Source organism: Vespa velutina, chromosome 3 (genome assembly GCF_912470025.1).
Source record: "Vespa velutina chromosome 3, iVesVel2.1, whole genome shotgun sequence".
NCBI classification, from domain to species: domain Eukaryota; kingdom Metazoa; phylum Arthropoda; class Insecta; order Hymenoptera; family Vespidae; genus Vespa; species Vespa velutina.
In genome coordinates this window covers 5,070,405-5,094,196 of record NC_062190.1, presented here as the reverse complement: position 1 = coordinate 5,094,196, position 23,792 = coordinate 5,070,405, and the positions used below count along the sequence as shown (strand labels likewise).

The 23,792-nt window shown below is 39.2% G+C and overlaps 1 protein-coding gene across 7 annotated transcripts in view; it reads right to left on the bottom strand.

The window, feature by feature from the left end:
- The window catches only part of LOC124947958 (protein slit), a 309,824-nt gene that overhangs the window by 12,464 nt on the left and 273,568 nt on the right, over positions 1-23,792 (bottom strand). For all 7 annotated transcript variants that reach the window (XM_047490825.1, XM_047490826.1, XM_047490829.1 and 4 more), the window contains exons 2-4: positions 8,007-8,078; positions 7,321-7,464; positions 221-292 (exon numbers count right to left, since the gene is read on the bottom strand). In XM_047490825.1, coding sequence (XP_047346781.1) covers positions 221-292; positions 7,321-7,464; positions 8,007-8,078 — 288 coding nt within the window. The remainder of the gene's footprint in view (positions 1-220; positions 293-7,320; positions 7,465-8,006; positions 8,079-23,792) is intronic.

Sequence of the window (23,792 nt, the reverse complement as noted above, 5' to 3'; positions counted from 1 at the left end):
CAACTTCTGGACTTCCTGGTGCGAACTAGTTGGACGATAAACGATGCAGTGTATTACCGAAGGTTAATTGAAATCACTCGAGAGACGGTTACAAGACTTTTCGATTATACGTTACGCGAGACGGGAAGAGAAGCATGGAACATTGGCTTAAGATGAGGAGGGGGGAAAGAGAAGAAGAAAGAAAGAGAAAGGATAGGAAATCCTTGGGAAATATACTTACAGGTGCCTGAGAGCAGAGACTCCTCTTAACGTCTTCGGTCCTATCGTAGCTATCTGGTTGTGACTTAGGTCTCTGCAACACGGAAGAGACACCAATGATTTTCTCTTAGTCGACAATTCGAAACGTTCGTAGCTCGATTAACACCGAAATGACCAAATACTATCTATCCTTCTCTCTATCTCAGGTAGCTGTCGTCTGTGTAATTGCAATTTCCCCTTTTACTCGAAACGGAACGTGGTTTCATGATCCATTTCGTTGATATCTTCTCTCGGAGTCAGATGCATCGTCTTCCTTATTCGACGAGATCGGTGAATCGATATTATCCTTTTGGACGTCGGGAACATCGTAATTATTGTATGACTTGTGGATTATAACGAGCGCGTTAAAGACATCTTAAAAAGGAGTTTTGACGAGTTAAGTCGAAAAGGTAGACGAATCGATTTGCATCGGGTCCTGGGAATCGTAAAGCGAACTGGTAAGAAGCAATTACAAGGGAAGGCACATCCTTTGCTCGTTCATCATCCGGTGATCTAGATATCGTTTCTCTTTCTCTCTCGCACTCTCTAAAGATGGAAAGAGCCTGTTTCAAAGTCGTCACACGTTATCCCACAGAGGTTCGAAGAAGAAAAGGAAGGTAGGCTCGACTACGAACTTGTTTCGTAGAATCTTTCTTTGTCTCTCTCTCTCTCTCTCTCTCTCTCTCTTTCTCTTTCTCTCTCTTTCTATACGCCGACCTTTCCAAGTTTTTATCCCAACGGACACACGACCGTAACGTTGGGTTCCGATGGGTAAAGAACACCGGCTCGCTCCACTTCCGAGCGCAGTTAGTCGCGAGTTCGTCCTACATTTCCGATAAATTATTCAGAGCATCGAATGCCGGCCGAGTCGTCGCGCGACTTCTACCATCGTGTGGTATTTCCTCTTCTCTTTTTCTCTCTCTTTCTCTCTCTCTCTCTCTCTATCTATCTATCTATCTATCTATCTATCTATCAATCTTTCTAAGAAACTTTTAGTTAGCTAGAGTCTAGCAACTCTTTTTAATTTCTTTTCAAATGCGTGAAAAGTTTCGATTTCTTAGGATAAATCCAAACGTACATACATACGCATAAATCCATTCAAGTACTAGAAGAATATTTGATCGAAATGAAAAAGTAAAAAGCACACGATTATCCTTTCGTTATGGTTGCTCACAGAGGAAATTTGCTTGGTACCTAAGGCGTAACGAAACGTTTGAAGACGATAAAAGACGGGGAACGAAACGTAATCACGATAAGAAGAGAGCGAGAAGGGTAAAACGGCTTGCTACGAGAACGGATGTACGAAGGAGTTAGAGTCACCACTAATGAGCTTCACTCTGTACGTGTAAAGCTTTCTTGCCAGTTCGCGTGGTCGGTTATAGACCTGACTTTCGTCGTCATCGTCCTCTATATCGTCGTCTTCGTTGGTACTTGTATTTCTGTGTCTTTCTTATATACACACATATACACACACTTACATTTATGTATGCGAACGAATGAGCTTTTCCGTGCCAACCACTTCGAAGCTTTTTCACGGGTGGCCGGCTTCACGAATCGCCCGAGTCCGTTTTCAAATGAACGGGAGCTTTCAGATAGTATCTTGGAGAGCTGTTAAGCATCTTTTATCCGCGAGAAATACGAGGGTTACCTTGCGAGTGAATGCGAGATAGAGTCAGCATCCTTAATGGTTCATTTCTTCGTTAACTATTCGTCAGTACTATTTTTTCTTCTTTTCTTTAAGTTCTCGATTGCTCTCATTACATTTCTTTCTCTTTTTCTTATAAAAAAAAAAAAAAAAAAAAAAAAAAAAAAAAAATTCATGCAATCTTTTCATATTAATTTTACAACAGTCAACTGTGATTTATAATAGATATTGAAAGTTGACGCTAACCAAACTTGCAAGAGAGATTAATCTCCCTAACTTTCACCAAGAACAAGATGAATCATTCGGTAAGAGGAGCGCGAAGAGCTCGTTTAACAGAACGAGCAGGGAAGATTTTTTTTTTAAAGCTCATCGCGGAATCGAATATCTTCAGGCGAGTTTCAGATGTTGTTGAACCAACTCTCTCCTGGGAGAGAAAAAAGAGAGAGAGAGAGAGAGAGAGAGAGAGAGAGAGAGAGAGAGAGAGAGAGAGCTTCGGAATCTCTTCTCGAGGCACGAGTTAAGCAGACATTTGTGATGATAGGTTAGGGGTCTTGGAGCACGGTTCAGCATTGACCATCCATTGGCTCGGGGAACTCGCAATCTGTAATTATGCTCGCCACAGACCACGAGAGTGGCTCAAAGAAGGAGAGAGAGAGAGAGAGAGAGAGAGAGAGAGAGAGAGAGAGAGAGAAGATAAGGAGCGACGTTCGAAATAGAATAGAGAGAGAAAGAGAGAAAGGAAGAGAATGTAAGAGAGAAAGAGAGGGAGAGGAATGTTATGAGCTGGACAACGCGAACATAAGGTGAGTCTGGGAGATTGAACTCCCAGCTCACTCGCGAGCCAATCCAGAAAGCAATTACCGAATTTCGACGTGGCCGCGCCTCTACCGTTTACCACTCACAAAGGACTTTCTGAACCATCTCTTCTCTAGCGATAGACGAGGACGAGACTCGGTCTTTCTCTCTCTTTCTCTCGGCAACTTCAATTCCAAATGCTTCTGCCAAACTGGCTGCTCCCACAGCGTTTGCCGCCTCCATTGGTACTCACTGGACTAGGGCGATAAGCACGGGATAAAACGAATCTCTCGAAGAGGACGCGAAATGCGAGACCCGGATTCTGAACGCGACGCTTGTTTCTCCTTTAAGCTTTCCTCCCTCGTTCTTCCAACCACCCCTCACCTCATCCCCTCATCCAGAACTGCACTATTTTCTTTCTTCCTCGTTCTCTCTTTTCCTCGGCTCTTTTAAAGGGATCGATTCTTCCTTTCGAGACGTTCGAAATGAAAGAGAGAAAAGCAAGAAAATGAGAAGTTCCAGTCGTGCGTACTCCGATATTTAGACTTTCTAACTTTGCTCTCCTTGCCTTAGGAGAATAAACGAAGAGCTTCGAGAAAATTCAACGGCGTAGAAAGCACAGAGCAATGGAAAGATGGAATGGGCAAAGAGAAATACACGCTTGGCTTCTCGTTATCGGAAAGAAATAGAAGATAGAAAGAACGGGAACCAAAGAAGGATGAGACGAAAAATCTTTTGGATGTTGGAAAAATTGAAGAGACTGGCCCTGGTCACATGAAAATGAGAGAGAGAGAGAGAGAGAGAGAGAGAGAGAGAGAGAGAGAGAGAGAGAGAGAGAGAGAGAGAGAGAGAGAAAGAAGTATTAGAGTGTGACACGATGGATTTGCTGGCTTCACGGGTGGCAGAAAAATTTGAGAAACGTCCTACGATACGATATCGAGAGCATTAAACGCGAAGGACAGCTCTTATCGGCGACGTTCGATGAACGTGAAATATCGCGGCTCGTTTGACGCTGAACTTACAAGCCGGAGTGTCGGCTACGCATTGGGATGAAACGCGCGTCGTGTTTGTAGATAACAAGAGTGACGCGATCTCCTGATGCTCGTAAAAAGAAAAAGCTTCTCTCTCTCTCTCTCTCTCTCTCTCTCTCTCTCTCTTTCCATCTCTCTCTTTCTCACTCTCGTCGAAGCATCCTCGGATTTTCGTCTTCTCCGTTTTAAAATCAAACGATATAAAGAGAAGTCTTAAGCGGAACGAATTAACGAATATCGCGACTGGTATTATACAAGTTTTTTTTCCAAAGGTCACAGTAATATTCTATATATCAAAACTGAGAAAAATATTTTAATGAAAGTGAATCTTTAAAAGAGATTTTTTTTTCTTTCTTTTATACATAAAGATCTTTTAAGTTATCACATATAAGTTATGAGAAGGAGAATTTTGCAATTGATGAAAGTAGTTTTTTTTTTTTTCTTCGATATAATTAATTTCATTTTATGAAATCGCTTTAGAACGATCTGTTTTCATTTGACGTTAATTTTGATATACTTGTGAATTTTCCGCAAACCTTTTTGAAATAATCCCGTAGATTATCCCGTCGAATGAAACCTGGATAAAGGAAGGAAATGTTATTACCTCGTAAATACGAGCTTGTATATTCCATTTGGTCCTCCTCCTCTTTCCATCGTTTCGTTTGGAGCAACAACAAGAGCGAGTGATACTAATCGTTGGAGGCGCGTCTATAGCCCTTCCCATTGTGTCAAACCATTTATTACAGAGTACTCTTGGTCTCCTTTACCATCTTTGAATACCTCTCTCCGTTTGCCACGCGATGAGTTAATCATACGTTTCGTCCCTCGTCTTACGACCCACGCTCTCTTTTCTTAAATTCGCAAAACTTATCTCCGATTCATCCCGTCAAATTAAATACGAACCTAACGATTAAGATAGAAAATCCTTATACTAAGATCTTCCGAAGATTTCTCAAGAGTTTCTCTGTCGAAAGAGAACAGAAATAAGAACTGGAAGATGTCAAGGTCAATCTCAGGAAATCTTAATCTCAAAGTTATAGCCGATCGACGAGGGAAAGTCCCGAAATTACGAGTAAGATTTTCGTTTGTATTCGATCATATTCAAGAAGGGGAGTTAGAAGGGAGATAGATGTGTACCATCGACTTTAGCTGCTTATCCACCAGCAGATGAGAGATTATCGGGGCCGTCCTGTACGGCCGTGAGAACTCGCCGTAAGGTCGCAACGTGATACGTTCTTTTGTAAGGTGCCTGATCCGGTCTTATCGTCGGAAACTGTGGAGTTCGTTCAAGCAAGAAAAAGAAAGAGAGAAAGAAGAAGAAGAAGAAGAAGAAGGAGAAGAAGAAGAAGAAGAAGGAAGAGGCCGAGACGGTAAGTTTCGAGACCCGTCCGTCTTGGCCACTTTGCAAGATGATAGATGGACCATCACCTTCACCTTCCCTCACTTCTCTTCTTCACTCTTACTTCCATGTCCAACGCTCTTCTTTTTTCATCGTTCCTTCATCTCCTTCTTCTCCTTCTTCTTCTTTTTCTTTTCCTTCTCTCTACCTACTAGCTCGTGCCGTTCCCTCAATGCTCTCTATCCTTGTCTAACGAGAAAAGGAGCCACAAACTCGTGTGCTTTTTCGACTTCTCGAGTGGCAGCTCGGAGGATTCGAGCACTGCCTGCGGAAACGATCTCGATAAAGGCTCGATCCTCTTCGGCTGACCGCTCCGTATCTTTCCTTCATGTGTGCGTGTCTCATTCTCTCTTTCTCTCTCTCTCTCTCTCTCTCTCTTGCTCTTTTTTTTCTTCCTAGCTCGAGAACGGTCAGTAGCGGAGATCGATTAAGATTCAGGTTCGAGAAGTATGCGGCCGTGAACGTTTACGAGGGAAAAGCACCTGGATGAGAGAGAAGGAAATAAGAAATATATATATATATAGAGAGAGAGAGAGAGAATGTAAAGGAGACTGCATCGGTGTAATCGGAAGATCGGTATTTTTTCTTCCGCGCTCGTTTCTCTCGCGTTTAGATAGGAGAAACGCGGCCCACGTGTTGTACGAGCTTCCTGCCTTCTGACTTACGCTGAGCTGAGTGAAAAAGAAGAAGAAGAAGAAGAAGAAGAAATGTAAGAAGTCGGCAGGCCGCATCCAAGCATCTCTGAGTGATCTTATTTTATTTTATTTTCCTTAGAATAGTCGCTCGACCAGAAGTCGAGTTCGAAACTTCAAGGATTTCATTAATATCACCGTCTACATTGCGTGTTAATTCTGATAACAAGAAAACTCCACGTGTTACCTGATTAACGAGCTTCTTTGATATATGAATGAAATATATTTCCTAGAAGGTACGTGTTTGCTATAACGAGAGACGATGACAATAATGTATCTATAAAAATGAAATAACTACTTCTTTTAAAATTTTATTTCCTTCAAACTCGTTATTATCATGTTCCAATTAAAACATTGGATTATTATATTAATTACTGAAGAAACGTATCTTGAGATTTTTTGCGTTTCTATCCGACTGTTACAATAATTTCTTTTAATTTTTAAAGAAATAAACTTTTTTATTCTTTTCTTTCTTGGTAAAGAAACGATGAGATATAATCGTTAATGAATGAGATAAATTAAAAAAAGATGAAGATAAAAAATTGAGAAAAAGATAACGTGCGAAAACGCGAAAAATACGAATGAATTAAAGTCGTCGAACGAAAGATCGGCTTTAAGAAATTAAACATGGAAAAGGGGAAAAAGTCGCGAGTCGCATACGTATACACGTACTGTCTATGCCATATACGATTCGATTGGAAGGAAGTTTGCAAGTTCCGACTCGTTCAAAGCTTTTGCAACGTGCTGAAGAATGTAGGCCGTGGATCGTCTGTAAAGTTTTCGTGCCGAGTCTGCGCGTTAGCAGAATCGAGCATGCTTGACAAAAGCGGTATGGATTATAAAACGAGACCGTAAAAAAAAAAAGAAAAAAAAAAAAAAAAAGAGAGAGAAAAGAAAAGAAAGAAAGAAAAAAAGAAAATGTAAAAGAACTAAAAGAAAAAGAAAGAAAGAGAGAAAAAGAGAGAGAGAAAGAGAGAGACCACGAACGATCTCGCGTATAATAATTATTCTCCTGAGACTCTTTTTTTTCCACACTGGCTCCTTTGTTCCTCGTGTTTGGCGAAAGTTCTCTCATGGGAGAAGCTTTTTCGGAAAAGCTTACTTCGTTTTTCCCTTCTCCTCTTCGTCGCTCGTCCGTCTACGATTTTTCGTACATTTTGTCAAAAAGTCTCCATGTTTCCTTTTTCTTTTTTTTTTCTTTTTTTTTTTTTTTATTTTTTTATTTTCTCTGCTCTTTGATTCCTCTCTTATTTTTGCGAACGTAGAAGTCTCCCTTTTCGAATTATCATAGTCATCGTATAATTATTATTCATAAGATAATTAAAAAGTAAAGTATGAAATAAATTTCAATATTTTTCTTTTTCCTTATCGTGGAATTAAGTAACAAACTCTTTCTCATATACCTGCGAGGTACGATAAAAAGAAAATATGAGAAAAAGCTTCATAGCACTGTAAAGATTCCATCTTCTTGAAAGGTTAATCGAAGTAGGATGATAGTAAAATTTATACGATGGTACTTACAGCCGTTTTAAGTTCATCATGTTGCTGAAGAGGAGATCCGGGAGATGACGAATTTGATTGTTATTGAGGCGCAGTTTCTCCACACCGACCAGATCTTGGAACGCCCCTCTTTGGATAGTATGGATCTGATTGTTCGATAATAGCCTGTCGGCGAAGAAGAAAAATCGTGAAAGAATGAAACTTAAACGAAGATCAGGCTATGCCATTTTCCATGATATATAATTTTTTAAATGTTAAATAATGTTCGTGCGAAAATGAAATTCTTTTTTTTAGTAAATTTTCCTTTTATATTTTTTCTTTATATTTTTATATCCAATTATATATATATATATATATATATATATATATATATATATATATAATCGGATCGTATTTTTTAAAAGATATTCACGGAAGAGGATAGACGTTATGCAAGTAATTCGCACCCCTCCCCCCCAAACTCCCATTTATGAAGGCGCACAAATGCATTGCCATCATCGCGGTCGTTAGCAAACTCCGTAATACATGCTCGAGGAAGTTCTCGACACTGAATATTCATAGTACTGCGGTTTCGTGGCGAGAGGTGAGCCGACTTAACTTCTCTTCCTCTTTCCCTCTTTTCTATTTTTTTTTTCACACTCTCCTCTCGCCTTTAAAACTTCATCACAGTGATAATGTAAAAATGCCTATATGAAGGTGTTACTTACAACACATGAAGCGTCGCCATGTCTTCAAAGTCCGTCTTAAATATAACCGAGATATTATTTCCTTGAAGATCTCTGAAACAAAATAAAAAATAGAAAGGAAACGATTAGAATCTATTCTTGAAATTATTTTAAAATATTGCTAAATCTACATTTAAAAATATTAAATTGAACTTTAATCAGATCAGTTTTCCTTTAATTTGGCGAAATATAGAACTGACCTATCCCAATGAGACTTGTCGGCATATTAAGTTCAGAAAATTTATATAGGTCAATAGTATCTCTCATATAGGGGAGATACAGTTCTCTTTTTATGACAAGGTCAAGATCGTTGAGGTCTATCCTAAGAATTTCTATATGGGTACGGATTAGTATCGGAAGGGGATCAAAGATAATAGGGGCCATCGAACTGGGAGTGTTTCTTTAACAGAATCTTGATGTCCTTTTTCGAATGATCCTCTCGAATAAAAGAAAAATTATGTGATTTACGAGTGTCTTTTAATAAATAAAAGAAAAAGAAGGGTTCATGAAAAAAGAAAGGTACGACAAAGGGTTACATGATACTCTGTTACTTGGTAAGCGCGAATTTACTCGTTGCCTCCTCGCCGTCGAAAAAAGAAAAAGAAGAAGTTAAAGAAGCAGAAGAGATGAAGAAGAGAAGAAAAAAGAGGGGGAGTTGAAGAGAAAGAAAGAGAAAAGGAAAAGGAGGAGAAAGACGAGAGGAGTAGCCGTCAAACACAGCCGTACACCAGCCGTCTGCTCTCTCAGAAGTTATTAAGGCCTTATTAAATTGGTTCCTTTTCCAACCCCCTCCCAACTTCACCATCACCAACACCACCACCTCCAGCCAGCCGGTCGGTCCTCTTGCAGTGAAACTTTTTACCTGACAAAAAGGCCGACGGTAAGAGCGAGTAACGAGGTCGGCCTATCTACCCCAAGAGCTTTTCTACATCAGCGAGGATTTTTCCTTCCGTCCTTGCTGCCGACGAGACTACGACGAGGACGACGAGTAGCGAAAATTATTCCCTCGTTTTCGTCCCTCTCACCTCCGTCCTTCTCTACTAATAAAGCAAAAACCCATCTTTCTTTCTTTCTTTCTTTCTTCCTTTCTTTCTTTCTTTCTTTCTTTCTTTCTTTCTTTCTTTCTTTTTTTCATTTTCAATCCGACAAATATATTTCCACTGAAAATTTTTCCTTCATTTTTCTTTCATAAGATAAGATATAAATATTTTATAGATTTTAATTCGACATTAAGCCAAAATTTGTCGAACGGTTTTACCTCGAATATTCCGAGTTTCGAAATAGAATGAAATCCATAGCGGATCATCGATATGGGTTTATGTATCGAATAAGGACAGTAATGGGATAGATTGGTCTACAATTAATATGCATTTCCAATTGGCACGCGTTCACGCAAATCGCTCGTTTATGATGAACATTATGGCGAATTCAATGACGGTGAATCAATCATCGAATACGTGAGTCCATAAACGAGTTATGTATCGCATAATTTGGGAAATTTTGATTTACATAAAACATATATACAAACGTAAAATAATCGAGTGTATATCGATTACTTTGAAGAAAAACGAAAGAGAAAAATTTTAAATACTATAATATTTAAAGTGACACGAAACCTCTCGATTGATTCGCTTCCGAAAAAAAATCAACGAAGCGATCGACGAAAGAGGTAACCATGATGAAATTAACGCTCCAATAAATATCCAAATGGCCATATTCGGTTTCCCAGAGAACGGATTATTACGCCCTGCTATATAATCTTGATAGTATTCGAGCAGAGAATGAAAATGCAAGAGAGAATCAGAGAGAGAGAGAGAGAAAGAAAGAAAGAAAGAGAGAGCGAGCGAGAAAGAGAGAGAGAGAGAGAGAGAAGAATGCAGAAGGGTGGGCGATGTAGTATCTAATTATCAGTTATTATACCTTAAAGAAGCTCAGGGCAACGAGCGTCGCCGATCGCATTATAGAATCGAGGTTCATTGAGTCTCTCATTCTCTCACTCTCTTCTTCTCTTCTCTTCGTAGCGCGTAATCCACTTTATCGCTCGATTCGATTAATTCTCGACGAGGTAAAACGATCGCGGCTGGCAGGAGAGCTAACGAAGGCACATCGTGGTCCATCGAGGATGTCTACCGCGTCTCTCTGACGCCATCCTCCTCCTTCTCCTCTTCCATTTCTTCGTTCTTGTTGTCATCTTCGTTGTCGTGACTCGTGCCTACGGCGAAGCTTTCAGGAACTCGACTAAGAGAGATAGAGAAAAGGTGCTCCCTTCTGTTTCGTTCGCACGACGGATTTGTGCTTCCACGAACTCTAATGCGGCTTTTCGCGATGGTGGCCCACGCCATACTCCGGCTGGTGTTACGCTCAATTAAAATAACTCGGCACCTTCTTGGAATATGATAATGGTGATCGCTCGAGTTATCGCACATCCCGGTATGGATCCTTTGCTCGTCCAGCCGGATCGAAACTCCTTTCGAGAGACCTCAAAAGAGATATGAAGAGAAAGAAAGAGGGAGAAGAGAGAAAGATAGATAGATAGAGAGAGAGAGAGAGAGAGAGAGAGAGAGAGAGAGAGAGAGAGAGAGAGAGAGAGAGAGAAAGAGAGAGATGAGAACGGGTCGTAACTCTCAGAAGATGACGCTTTAAGAGAAACGTTACGGATTAACTATGATTAGTCTGCTAACGAAATACGAAGGACTTGTGAAGAGAAGACGAGAGTGAGAGAGAGAGAGAGAGAGAGAATGAGAGTGCATGCTAGTACCTTACCTCATGAAAATTTATTACATCATAAGGAAGATATAAATATTTGCGGTATGAATTATGTCTCGTAAGAGAGAAAGAAAGAGATGAGTTTTGCATTAATGGTATAAGGAAGTTCAGAAATGTTCTTACTCGTCATTTCTGTGGATATTAGACAGAAATAACGTATAAATACTTGTTAAGGCGAAACGATTAAATTCATTGACGGTGTTATGATATAAAGAGAGTATATTTGACTGTACGAAGATCGATATACCGGTACGGTAGATAAATCGAAAGGAGTTACTTCTTAAACGAAACGATCGATCGTTTATAATCGTTTCACGTCGATGGAGATAAATGAATTTATGATATCTCTCGAGTTAAAGCGGAATAACTTCAAGAGAAAGATCGACGTACATCGTGGTAAACGTTATGAACTGAGTTCGAATGAACTCAAGACAGAATTGTAATAACAACTGGAACGATAGGAAATCTTATGCTAAATAATGTCACGTTTCGAGACGCAATTACTTTTGTAACAAATATTCCAATACTCGATCAATATCCTTTCACTTTTAACACGTACATAGTATAAGCGTATATTATGATATATTTTTGTATCACAGTTATAATATATGATATAATATATGAGTGAACTCCGGCTAGATAAGAACTAAGAAAATATATGTACGGTTGACATGCGATATTATCCTAGGATTTCGGTACAACGGGTACTTCATCATAACGATCGTAATCTCGTGACGAAGGTCACGAGAGAAAATTCCGTAGTATTTTATTAGCTGCTTGGCCTACTAAATAATTCGACACGGCAATCCCCGCCTCGACGATCGCAGTGGTTTCAAAGAAGAAACACGAGGACGACGGGATGAAAGGAGACGAAAAGAGACGTGAAAACGTGGAAAGAAAAATCGTTCTTTTTCAGAGAGCTATCTTAAATTTCTTCGAGGATGGATAGTGAGCAATTCGTTTTCTAGTTTCTAACGTCGACACGATCAATGGCTATAATGACGTCCATCGGAAATTCAATCGTGCCTAGACTCACACGAAACGAAGGAAGGAAGGAAAGACGGAAGCAACGCAGGAAGGAACGTAGTCGTTTTCCTCCTCGTCATCCGGTACTTTTGACAAGCGGCTCACGTAGCGGCTAACAAAATTACTTTTCGCGTCGTCGGGACGTTCGCTAAATACATTTCCATGGGGGTTTTCACGAGCGAAAGCGGAGACGAAAGCGAAGGTAGAAAATCTAGTAGGAAGGTCTGCCTGCCCCCGTCTACCCAAAGAGATGGCGGCTACTGTTAGCTACTGCTGCTGCTGCTACTACTACTGCTGCTACTGTTGCTGGTTGTGATGCTGGTGGTGCTGGTGGTGTTGCTGTTGCTCAAAAGATTCGAATAGAGGATGGGTAGGACTTGCGAGAGAGGAAAGTTGCAAGGAGTATTCAATGGGATAGGCCTCGCTGACTTGTCCAGGAATAAGGTGTTGCTACGCGTCTATATTTGAAGCGTTGTGGCTTTTGGAAAGGACCGCAGGCAGATGTAATCAAAGTTTGCAGACAAGCGTTCTATCTATCTCTCTTGTACAGGCTCTTCTGTCAGAAGTGGGTAGGTTACGTCAGGACCAGATGAATATCCGTATCAATCTTCTTGCGTATTGTCTAAACATGATTTTAACAATACATAAATATTGACAATAAAATCGATATTTTCTTTGATTTCAAAAGTGAATGAGAGAGAAAAAAATTAAAAGACGTCGACGTTTATTTTTTCTTTTTCTTTTTTCTTTGTTTTTCTTTTTTTCTTTTTTCTTTCTTTCTTTTCGAACAGAAGAAAGAACAAAGAAAAAAAAAAGCGATATAACCTCACAGTGAATTTAATATCGAGTTTGACTAACGTTTATCGAAACGTTTGTACGTAACAGTCTTCGGTAGCTACACGTTTCGAGTATCCATCAGTATTATTGGTCTATCCGTTATCGCGTAATGTCATTGAAATTGCCGGAGGCTTGGCTTGGTCGTGAGGGAGCAGAAGGTGGATGATAGAGAGAAGAAAAGAGAAAGAGAAAGAGAAAGAGAGAGAGAGAGAGAGAGAGAGAGAGAGAGAGCAAGAAAGAGAGAAAGAAAGATAGAGGAAGAAAGAGAGAAAAAGAAAGAGAGACAGAGAGAGAGAGAGAGAGAGAGAGAGAGAGAATGCAATGGAAATATCATGTCAGATAAGAAAGAGTACCTTCTCTGAAGGAGCGTACGCACGTCGACACTGAAATGTAAATGGAATCTCTTGATTGAGTTTAACGGTAGGTGGAGAAGTAGAGAGAGAGAGAGAGAGAGGGAGAGAGAGAGAGAGAGAGGAAAAGAAAAAGGAGGAGGAGGAGGTTCTGTGGCGGTGGAAGCGTCGATGATTCTCGGTCTGGAGATATATCGTGAATCGAAGGAAGAATAAGAAGAGAAAAAGAGAAGAGGACTCGATTTGACGTATCGACGGCTTTCCAGTTCGATTGCTCGTTTCTCCTATTCGAACAGAGCGTGATACAAAGAAACGAAAAGAATGTTACGTTAGATGTCCATTTTGTAATAGGACGCATCGACATTTCGTATTTTATCGTTAAATAGAGACAAATTTATCCAATTTTTTATCATGAAGGTGATAGCACTACACATTTGAAAAAATAACTATTTGCACCATAATTCAAAAGCCGTCGTAATCGACGACGGTAAGGTACATTAAAATTTAACGGCAGCTATTTATCATATGTAAGTCGTCATCGTCGTCTGAATTGATCGAAAAACTTATGGTGGTCATGCAACTTTCTCGGAGTCGGATGATCCTTATCGTCGGTGAAACGAGATTCGTGAGGAAAGGGTGGATCGTTAAAAGGGCCGAAATAAAAGTCGATGAGGGTTTTCTTCGTAGTTCATAAAACGAAATCGATCCTTTTACGTTCGATTTTTATCGCAGTTCTTTCATTCTCAAGGTTCGTTCAATGAGGAAGCAAGACAATGCAACAAAGACTCTTAAAAATATATATTGGGAATGTACATTACATACGTAATACGTGAGAAGAGTGAATTGTATAGGAAGGAGAAGAATAAGAAGAAGAAGGAGGAATAAGAAGGAGAAGAAATAGAAACGGGGCGTTGTGAAACTCTCGCGTCTGAATTTATTGGGCTGGCTCGCCTCCAGATGAAACTTCTTTTTTGCTCCTCCACGCTTTCTGGTCATTCTTCATCCAGGATACCACTCGCTCGCTCGCGAGTAAGCGAACGAACGAACGAACGAACGAACGAGCGAGCGAGCGAGCGCGTCAACCCAGTAAAATCAAATATTAACGATCGCCCGCTCGCGTAGAATTCTCCCTCGTTCGTGCGAGTATTTACGGCAGTAATACATCGACGATACCGGAGGATGACCCAACCGAGTGATATATTATCCCGTCGCCGTCACTCTTTCGTACGAATAAAAATTACACGGAGATCGGTGGCCCGAGGAAGATAGCCGCCTCCTCCTCCTCCTTCTCCACCTCCACCTTCTCCGTTGACGACGACAACGACGCATCGTCGCTGAGAAACGTTAATAACCAAGAGAAGAGAGAGAAAGAGATATAGATAGATAGATAGATAGAGAGAGAGAGAGAGAGAGAGAGAGAGAGAGAGAACATTCCGATGAAAGAAAAAATACGACGATAGTCCTCTCGTAATTATGCTGTGCTACGTCGACTACTTGTAATCTTCGCTTCCAAGATCGAGCGATAAAAAATATTACCAAGAGAGAAAGAGAGAAGAAAATAAAAAAAGTGGCAAAAAAATGGCTCTCACATACTAGTAACACCTTTAGCTGTAAATGTAATATCGTCGTCCTTGGATCAAGAAAAATCTTCCCCTTCCATCGAATTTAAACCGATCGCAAGGCGCGAACACGTAGCGTTCGTTGGTTGTGTTAAAGCTCACTCGACTAGGCGTGCCGATTAAATCATGAATAAGAAACAATGGGTAATAGGTAGACGGGGGAGGAACGCGTTTGTTTTTCGCCTCGTCGATGCATTAACACGACGCTTCGTGACTTTTTGCTCTTTCAAGGAGTATGAGAGATACTCGTCGGATAAAGAGAGGAGGCACACGCACACAAAGAGAAACTTCGTACCTTGGGTCTCATGCAGAACAGAAATTAACGTTTTGTAAATGAATCTAGATTTAATAGATAATTATATTAAAGAAGGAGATAAGAAATATAATTAAGAATTTATATAATGTTCTAAAGGGAAAACATTATGATAGAAACTTGTTAAACCATAAAATTCTATTTGTCGTTTAACTTATCAACGCGTCGTGGACTATATTATCCTTCTGCAACAGAGAACCCATATATATATATATAAGAGAGAAAGTGAATAAAGACAAGCTCTTAATTCGTGGTATAGCTCGACGTTTCCATTCATAGTGAATGTCATGTTCCTTAGATGTGCTCGAAAAGTGAAATAACAATCGTTCGCTTGCGGTGGTGCGGTGTACCACCGGCGTAATTCGCATTCCGCTTTTAGTGTTCGCGAGTTAGCCGTAGCGACCACCAGTGCCCAACCGGACGATTTTAACGTATGTACGTCCGTTAACGGGGATTGACGCGAGGGTTTGTTCTCCAACCGTTTATACGCTCTACTCTCCTATCCCGTGCTTCCCTAAAGCGTCAAATCCATTGTTGCGCCACATTCAAGTTCCTCCGCTGACGAATATTCGTTGAGAACTCTGCTCTAACAACCTCTTCGAAGATGACTTGTCAGCGAGTCTTGATCCTGGATTGTTTACTATGGAGAAATATTCCATGAAGAAATTTATATTTCGTACATTAACGAGCTCTAATAGAATTGGTTTTGAAACTAAGATTAAGATCGTGTTCTATTTTATAGATCGAGATAAAAATTTTTCCAAAAAAAAAAAAAAAAAAAAAAAAAAAACGAGAACGTACAAATAAAAATACTATAAATAATATTTCTTTCGAAATAACTTTCCGAGTATAATCATTCTGATTGTGCAATTTTGCTCGATGTATCTAAAATAAGATATAATAATTAATCATAGGAGAAAGAATACGAAAGTAATCGAAAAAAGAAAATCGTTTCTGTTAATTACGATTCGTAATTACTTTCTTTTTCTTTTCGATTTGTGAAAAATAAAAAAAATAAAAATAATTATCATCTATCTAACGAAGAGGGAATTCTCGTCGGTGAACCGGCGAAACAATTTCGATTTGCTGCCGTCAAAAGACAAATGTGCGAGATCTTAACGAGCTCAACGTGGTTGAGTCTGATTCTTTGGTGAATGATATAGAAAACTTTCTTAAATCGATCCTAAAGGATATTATCTATTATTTCTTTATACTCTTAGCAACGTGGATCGTCGTTTTATCGACTATAGCTCTCTATACATACCATACACGAGTCTGACTTTTATCACGTTTCTCGTAGATCTTGATAACACGTTTTTTTTCTCTCTCTCTTTCTCAAGACAGATAAAGGAGAGAGAGAAAGAAAGAGAGAGAGAGAGAGAGAGAGAGAGAAAGAGAGAGAGAGAGAGAGAGAGAGAGAGAGAATGGAAGAGTTCGATAAAACGGTGCGATCAGCGCGAATGGGAACGTGCTCGACTCGATTTAGAACGATGCTCCCACACTTCTTCCTCTCTTTTCGTCTCCTCACTCTCTTTCTCTCTCTCTCTCTCTCTCTCTCTCTCTCTCTCTCTATCTTTCCATCTCTCTCTTTCTCTCTCTCTCTCTCTCTCTCTCTCACACTTTCCGAGGATCACGACGCGATAAATTCATCGCCGAGTTTCTCCCACGAATCGTCGTTTAAAAATAAAAATAAAACGAAAAAAGAAAAAAAAGAAAAAAAAAGAGGAGAATTACGGTCGAGCGTCGAATCGATAAATCGCGCGATTCGAATCCGTGTTCTGCTCGCAAAAATAAAAGTATCAAGGCGAACGACATGGGGAAACGCTTATAGGTGTTCGTTCATTCGTTCGTTTGAGGGAAATAGAATATAACTAGCGTGCCTGGAGAATTTCTCTGGAAGACGATGATAAACGTTTGAAAAGCGACTAATTAGCAATTACATCGCAGGTTGGTAAATATGTTAAATGATATTATGTTCTTGCTACCAAGAATGTACACTGTTTATCTGGAAACATATCTAACGGAGTATCCATCTCTTATTTTGTCATACATAAATATCTTTCCTAGGGTAGTAATATGTAATATTCAATGGTACAATTATCGTAGCTCATTTTTCTATGTCCTTTTATTCTCTTATTCTCTCTTAATTTCTTTCTCTTTCCATTCTTTCGATCTTTTTTCTTTCTCTTACTAACCCTTTTCCCCTTCCTTCATCTCTTTCTGTCTCTCTCTTTCTCTCTCTCTCTCTCTCTCTCTCTCTCTCTCACTCTCTTCTTTCGTGCGATACAGAGTTAGAGTTATTACCAGAGTTATTACTGTTCCACGGGTAGACTAAAATATGCGACACACGATCCTGTAGGTATACATAGAAACGAGAGTGAGCAAGAGAGAGCACGGCACACCTCGCGTGAACTCTCGTGCCGGGGTCAGACGTGGATAAATGTTACGCACGATCTGCGTAGAAGTTCGTGCCAGCACCGGCGGAACGTTCGCGCAAATATCAACGTTGCAATACGGTAATAGGAAATATACGATCCCTCCTACGCGTTGCACTCGTCCCTCTCTCTCTCTCTCTCTCCCTCTCTCTATCTCTCTATCTTTCTATCTCTCTCTTTCTCTCTTTCTCTTGACGATCGCGAGCCACAGCCTTTCGAGCGAATAGCCTCGATTGCGACTTGCTCCGACTCGTCCGCGACGAGCGAGAAGATTTTATTGATGTCGAACGTGTTCGCCGTTGCTGTAAATTGACAAGCTACAAGCCGCGCTTTTCGCCGATGATTTATCTTGAAGAGAGACGGTCCAAAGAAAAATTCATTGAAGAATGCAAAAACGATGTCTGTACATACATACGTACTGCGTTTAGTCTCCCGAGAACGCCACTATGATATGGTGGCTTAATGAAAGCGTGTAATAAGTTGAAATACGCTTATATAGATATATATGTATACACATATTATATCTATGTATATTTGCGAGATAAATAGGATGCGTACTTGGCATGTGTATTACGAAAAAAGAAAAAAGAGAAAAAAAGGAGGATAAAAAATATAAAATGAAATGTCGAGAACTCGTAGTAACGTGCCACTGTAAACAAATACGTACGTAAAACGAGAACGAAACCGTTCTCGTCTATTTTTCCTTAAAAAATATTTGTTCTCTTTTTTTCGCGAATATTTCCCGCGGCACGTTATGGGACGGATCGAATTTTCAAGCTAAAAACTACTATCGTCGACGAATATTTTTCTTGCTCGTCGGTGCCAACGGAAGAGCCTCTCTTTCAGCAACTCGACGACGACGACGACGACGACGATGACGACGACGATGACGATGACGACGACGACGATACTTCGTCGACGACCTTTTGCACGACGCGAAACGAGAACGTTGACTCTCCATGGAAAGTCGCGCTTGTTTTTTCGTGCGTAACCGCTTTTTCGCCATACAACACGTTTCTACACAAAGAACTTCGAAGAATTTTTTTTTCATTCTATTTTTATTTCATATCTAACGATTCGACGCTCTTGTTGGACCGACGCTTTTATAATAACGATAATAATAAAAATAAAAGTCATACTGAAAGTAATAATAGTAATAATAATGGTAATAGTAATAGCACGTTATTCAACGAACATTGAAGCAAAACGTGGAATGGTAGAGGCCAAGAGAATGGAAAGGAAAAAAGGGAAGTAAAAGTAAAAGAAAAAATCGTGCTAGGTTGGACCGTTTTCTAGGTGGTCCTTTCGTGTCGAGAAATTCTAGAAAGGTTTTCGCGGAGAAAGAGAGAGAGAGAGAGTGAGAGAGAGAGAAAGAGAACATAAACGCGCTCCGCACGTGCTCGTACTTCCGGCTCGCGAAGCTTTTCGTTTAATTGCTCGAGAAGCGGGCCAAAAAAGATTGTAATTGCTCGGTGTACTCCTAGCCTTTCGACCGCGGTGAAAATTGCGGAACGAATTGTCGGCGAGCTGTCGAGAGAGAATAAGGCAAGTTGGTAGACATAATAATGGACAAGGTAGGGTAATCGACCGAAGGTTAATACCATGTTAAAAAAAAAAAAAAAACAAGAAATTGAAAATAGATAAAAATAATATACAGGCTATCGAAAAGAGCTTTATCCTAAAACTTTAACGATTTCTAATCAAGACGATTATATCTGCAATATTTTCATATCAATTGATGTGCTCATAATATAAAATTGTATTTAATTGAAAACTAGTTTGGATCTTGTAAAACATAAAATGTTATTGTTTCAATAATAATATCAAATATATGCAATTTCATTTATTAAGATGAGTAGGCAGTACTATTAACCTTTTAAAAAATTGAGAATATCTTTTTTCAACGCCATGTAAAGTAAAGTGACTTTTCGCGTAATCCGCCTACCATCTTTCTCTCTTCTTTTTCTTCTTCTTCGTTGTCGTCGTTGTATCGATCTCTCTCAAGGATCTTTACGCGGTCGTATACGCCATGCAATTATTCTCATAATCTAGTAGACGCATCGACGTCGGCGGGTCGACGAAGACAGAGAAAGAAAGAGAGAGAGAGAGAGAGAGAGAGAGAGAAAGAAGGAGCAAGCGTGGGCCCCTAACGAGCCGTTCCACCTGTCGTGGTCGCATAAAATGCAATTAATGGGATTCCGCGTGGGCTACGTCGGTCCAGTATCCTTTCGCGGCCGTTTATGGCACACACATCCTTCGTCGTTCACCAACGAGCGCTCTTTAACGCTTCGCGGCTTCTTTAATCCATTTTTTTTTCTTGATCCAAATAAGATTCTTACTTTCTATGAGATTGTATTCGCCGATGATCAATAATTAGTATATATAAAGTTTGAAATTGTTGAAAGTTATTACAAATTTTCATTCGGAATAACAACTTTTATTTAAAAAATCAATTTCTACTATTACTATTACTATTACTATTACTATTACTATTACTATTACTATTACTATTACTATTACTATTACTATTACTATTACTATTACTATTACTCTCTCTCTCTCTCTTGATATCAAACATATAAAAGTTTATACGACCTAACCGACCTATCGTCCGCCACTATCTTCCCTAGAAAAAAAAATGCATTCTATCAAATTGGAACAATGGAACAGCCCTCTCAATGCAACATATATATGTGTATATATATATATATATATATATATATATATATATATATATATATATATATAGAGAGAGAGAGAGAGATATACATATATGTATCTACATACACGTCAGTGAGGACCTATGAATTCAGGCGCGTTTTTGCAAATAAATCATATTTGTAACAATTCCCGGTAGCGCTCTACAAAAAAAAAAAAAAAGAAAAAAAGGAGAAAGAAAGGAAAAAAGATAAAAAGAAGGAAGAACGAACGAGATGGAATTGTATTTCGGATACAAGAGGAGAATGCAAATTCGATATCATTTACGACGATAAAATTCCGAGGAAAGTCATGCGGATGGGGTTGTCGTTCAGCAAGGAAAAAAAAAAGTAAAATAAAAGAAAGAAATGGAGATAAAAATCAATAACGAAAAAACAAATAATCGTATTGCTTTCAACGATTGGGAATCGTTGGGTTTCCAACGATTTTTGGATAAGAAGAAGAAGCGAGTACTTTCGTTTCGATTAAAAATCCGCAGGTTGTTTGCGGGCTTTGAGGTTCTCACGATTCGCTCGCAAACGATACTCCTCCTCTTTCTCTTATTTCGGTGCTTGTTAAATCACGGAGAATGTGTATACGAAATATTTCGTTGTATAGAGTCGAGGCAACGAAGGAACCAAGTAGAAAGAGTGAGCGAGCGAACGAACAAGCACGCACGCGCGCGTGCTCGAAGCGGCTACGAGCGGAACTTAAAAGGGTGCGTGTCAGTGACGGTAGTAGCGGTGTGCTTTCATGTTCAGAAATCAGGCGTCTAAATCTAAACGGCGCCACGACACGACGTCTCTCACCGTGCGTCGTCTAATTACCGTTAACGCGACCCGCTTAATTAACGCTAACATTAACGTCTACGAACGTCCCCATCGCGGACTTGCTCTATTACCTTCTCTCTTTCTCGTCCTTTTCCTCTTCTACTTGTTCATCGACGCTTATTTGCCTATCGATCATTTCACCATACCTTTATTTTCTTCTTTCTTTCTATGTAACGTAATAAGCCAGTGTAAATTACATTTTCCGTCATTATTCCTTGCGATGCGTGCAAAAAAAGAAAAAAAGAGAAAAAGAAAAAAAGAAAAGGAAGGTGGTAATAAATATAAAGAAAAAAAAAAAAAAAAAAAAAAAAAGGAAAAAAGACAGAACGTGGAGAAGTCGTGTTGTAGCTTCTTTGTAATAAGTTTTTAAACGAGTTTGCACGTTAAAGTCAACCAGGTCGAGTAAAGATTACCTTTTTACGTCCTTCTGTTTCAATCTGCTGTCGACGAGATATCGAGAGCCCTTTTCTTTTTCTCTTTTTCTTCGTTCAACGTTCGAAATCGAGTGAAAAGAAAGAAAGAGAGAAAAAGAAAAGCCCACGAGAACATCGATCGGGATACAGGACGCGATAAATAAATTCGCAGTAGTAGGCGCGGATTTAATGGCACAATAATTTTCTCCGTCGGGCCATTTATAAAATTGTGCAAAATGCCGAGTTGCTCCTGGAGGCTCGCAGATAGCATCGTACCGACCCCCTACGGCTGGCTTATATTTGCATGTTATTGCACGGGGGGTCCTAGCCGCAAAAACGTATTACGGAACGAGTCGTAAAACGCTCGGAGACGAGCGTGCTCTACTTTATGCGACATCGGCTTCCAGGGTCAAGGAAATAAACCTCTATTCACGCATTATATCGTCGCGTGAACCTGCTGGCTCGCGAGGCCGCTTTTACCTGCATATCTTAATTAATACCGACGTTGATACTTCATCGTACCTTTTTGTGGTAATCTTCCTACATGTTGCGAAAGAATTATGTGAAAAAATTTATATACAAATTTATTTTATTTTATTTTATTTTATTTTATTTTACTTTTTTTTTTTCTAACCTCCTCGTATTCGACAAATATTTTAATATTTTTCTTCTCTAATTATTTGCGACTTAATTATGACGAAAAAATATAAATGAAAATATGTGACTCATTAGGATCAAAATTCGTATGATTATTCTAGAAAGAAATGCAAATTTGAAAGTTGTAAATGAGAATGGAAAAAGTGTATGTAGTAGGTCGAATGAGAGATGCATCGAATTTCGCTTTCCCATCTAAATGTCAAACGTATAGGCAATGTAAAAGCGGTGATCCTGGATGCGTTTGGCAGGTGTTACCTCGTAGAGCTGGCTCCCTCGAAAGCAATTTTGGTAGCGTGTAACTTGCACGCGTGGTTTGTGCTTGACTGTCTGTATATACATACATACATACATATACACATACATACACACATATACATTATACACATACACACACATACATCTATACATAGATATAGATACATATTATACAATATATAGGTACTCAGAGTGGACAGGCATATGGAAAATAGAAAAGTTGCTCGGCTTATGACGATACGATATCGTTAATTAAATTGTAGATGAGATAAAAAAAAAAGAAATAGATAGAGAAAAATGAACTAACATAAATGTTTTTCTTTTTTTTTTTTCTTTTTTTTTTATTTTTTTTTTTTTTGAATAAAAATACTTCTTTCATATAATGCAAAATCATTATATTCGCAATTATCGTCAAAGCCAAACGAATTTGTTTAAATGTAAATGTATGTTAAATGTACGAAGAAGACACGAATAAATCCGTATCGTAAAAATAAATCGAATAAATTCGAATCATCGTTATTTTCTTTCTTTCCAAATAAATTGGAAGGACCACCGTGACACTGGATCTTTTATACTACTTTGAATAAAAAATAGATGTCGTTCGACTTAAATGCCCTTAGTAATACCCTCGTCGTTGGCTCGGCATCTCGACGTGGTAGAAACTTATCTTAATTAGCGGATATATTCCAACGTATCGTCTCTCTTCTCTTCGTGAGCGTAGAACGAGTATCGCGTGGTACGTTTAACATCGTGCGTGAAAGAATTTTCAAAAGTAAACGATAGGATATGATACATCAGTATCAATATTTATATAAATATAGTAGATAAAATTATATTTAAACCACGTTAATAACATTATCGCGATCTTTTCCTATCTCTTTTTCAACTTGAATGAGAACGATTAGAACGGTGTAATCCGATTTTTTACTATTATTATGCGAAACCATCGAGAAATTATTATACGAAATTAAAATGTTTGTATGAGTGTAAGCGTTAACGATACTCGAAAGAGAAGTCGTAGAAATAAAAACAAAAAAAAATTGCAAAAAAAAAAAATCTCAAAAATAAAAAAAAAACGAAAAAAAAGAATCATCTGGTCGACATGCCGGAACGTCTGTCCCAGTAAATACAGCCACCGTGTACCGCTTCTATCGAAGGTAAAACTTTAATTGGCGGACATGGCCAAGCGGCTGAGTATTACTTTTCGTGCAGTTGTAAACAAACTCTCCTTCACCTCCGAACCTCTCGCTCTTCTCGTTACTTCTCTCTCTCTCTCTCTTTCTCTCTCTCTCTCTTGATGCATTTCAAAAGAGATGATACACTGCCGCGAACAGACTATGTTCCACGCTAATTGATAGTCTCTATTTTATCCACGAACGCCGAGTTCGCTTTATTACCGTATGCCTGTGAACGAAATGTCATATCTAGCATCACGTTACAGTGCGTGAGTACGATAAAGAGAGAGAGAGAGAGAGAGAGAGAGATTTAGCTGTAGTACGATGCTATTGCTTGGCCGGTTAATGGGCACGCACGTTTTATCGATGCGCGCGAAATGCAAATAAATTCGGCG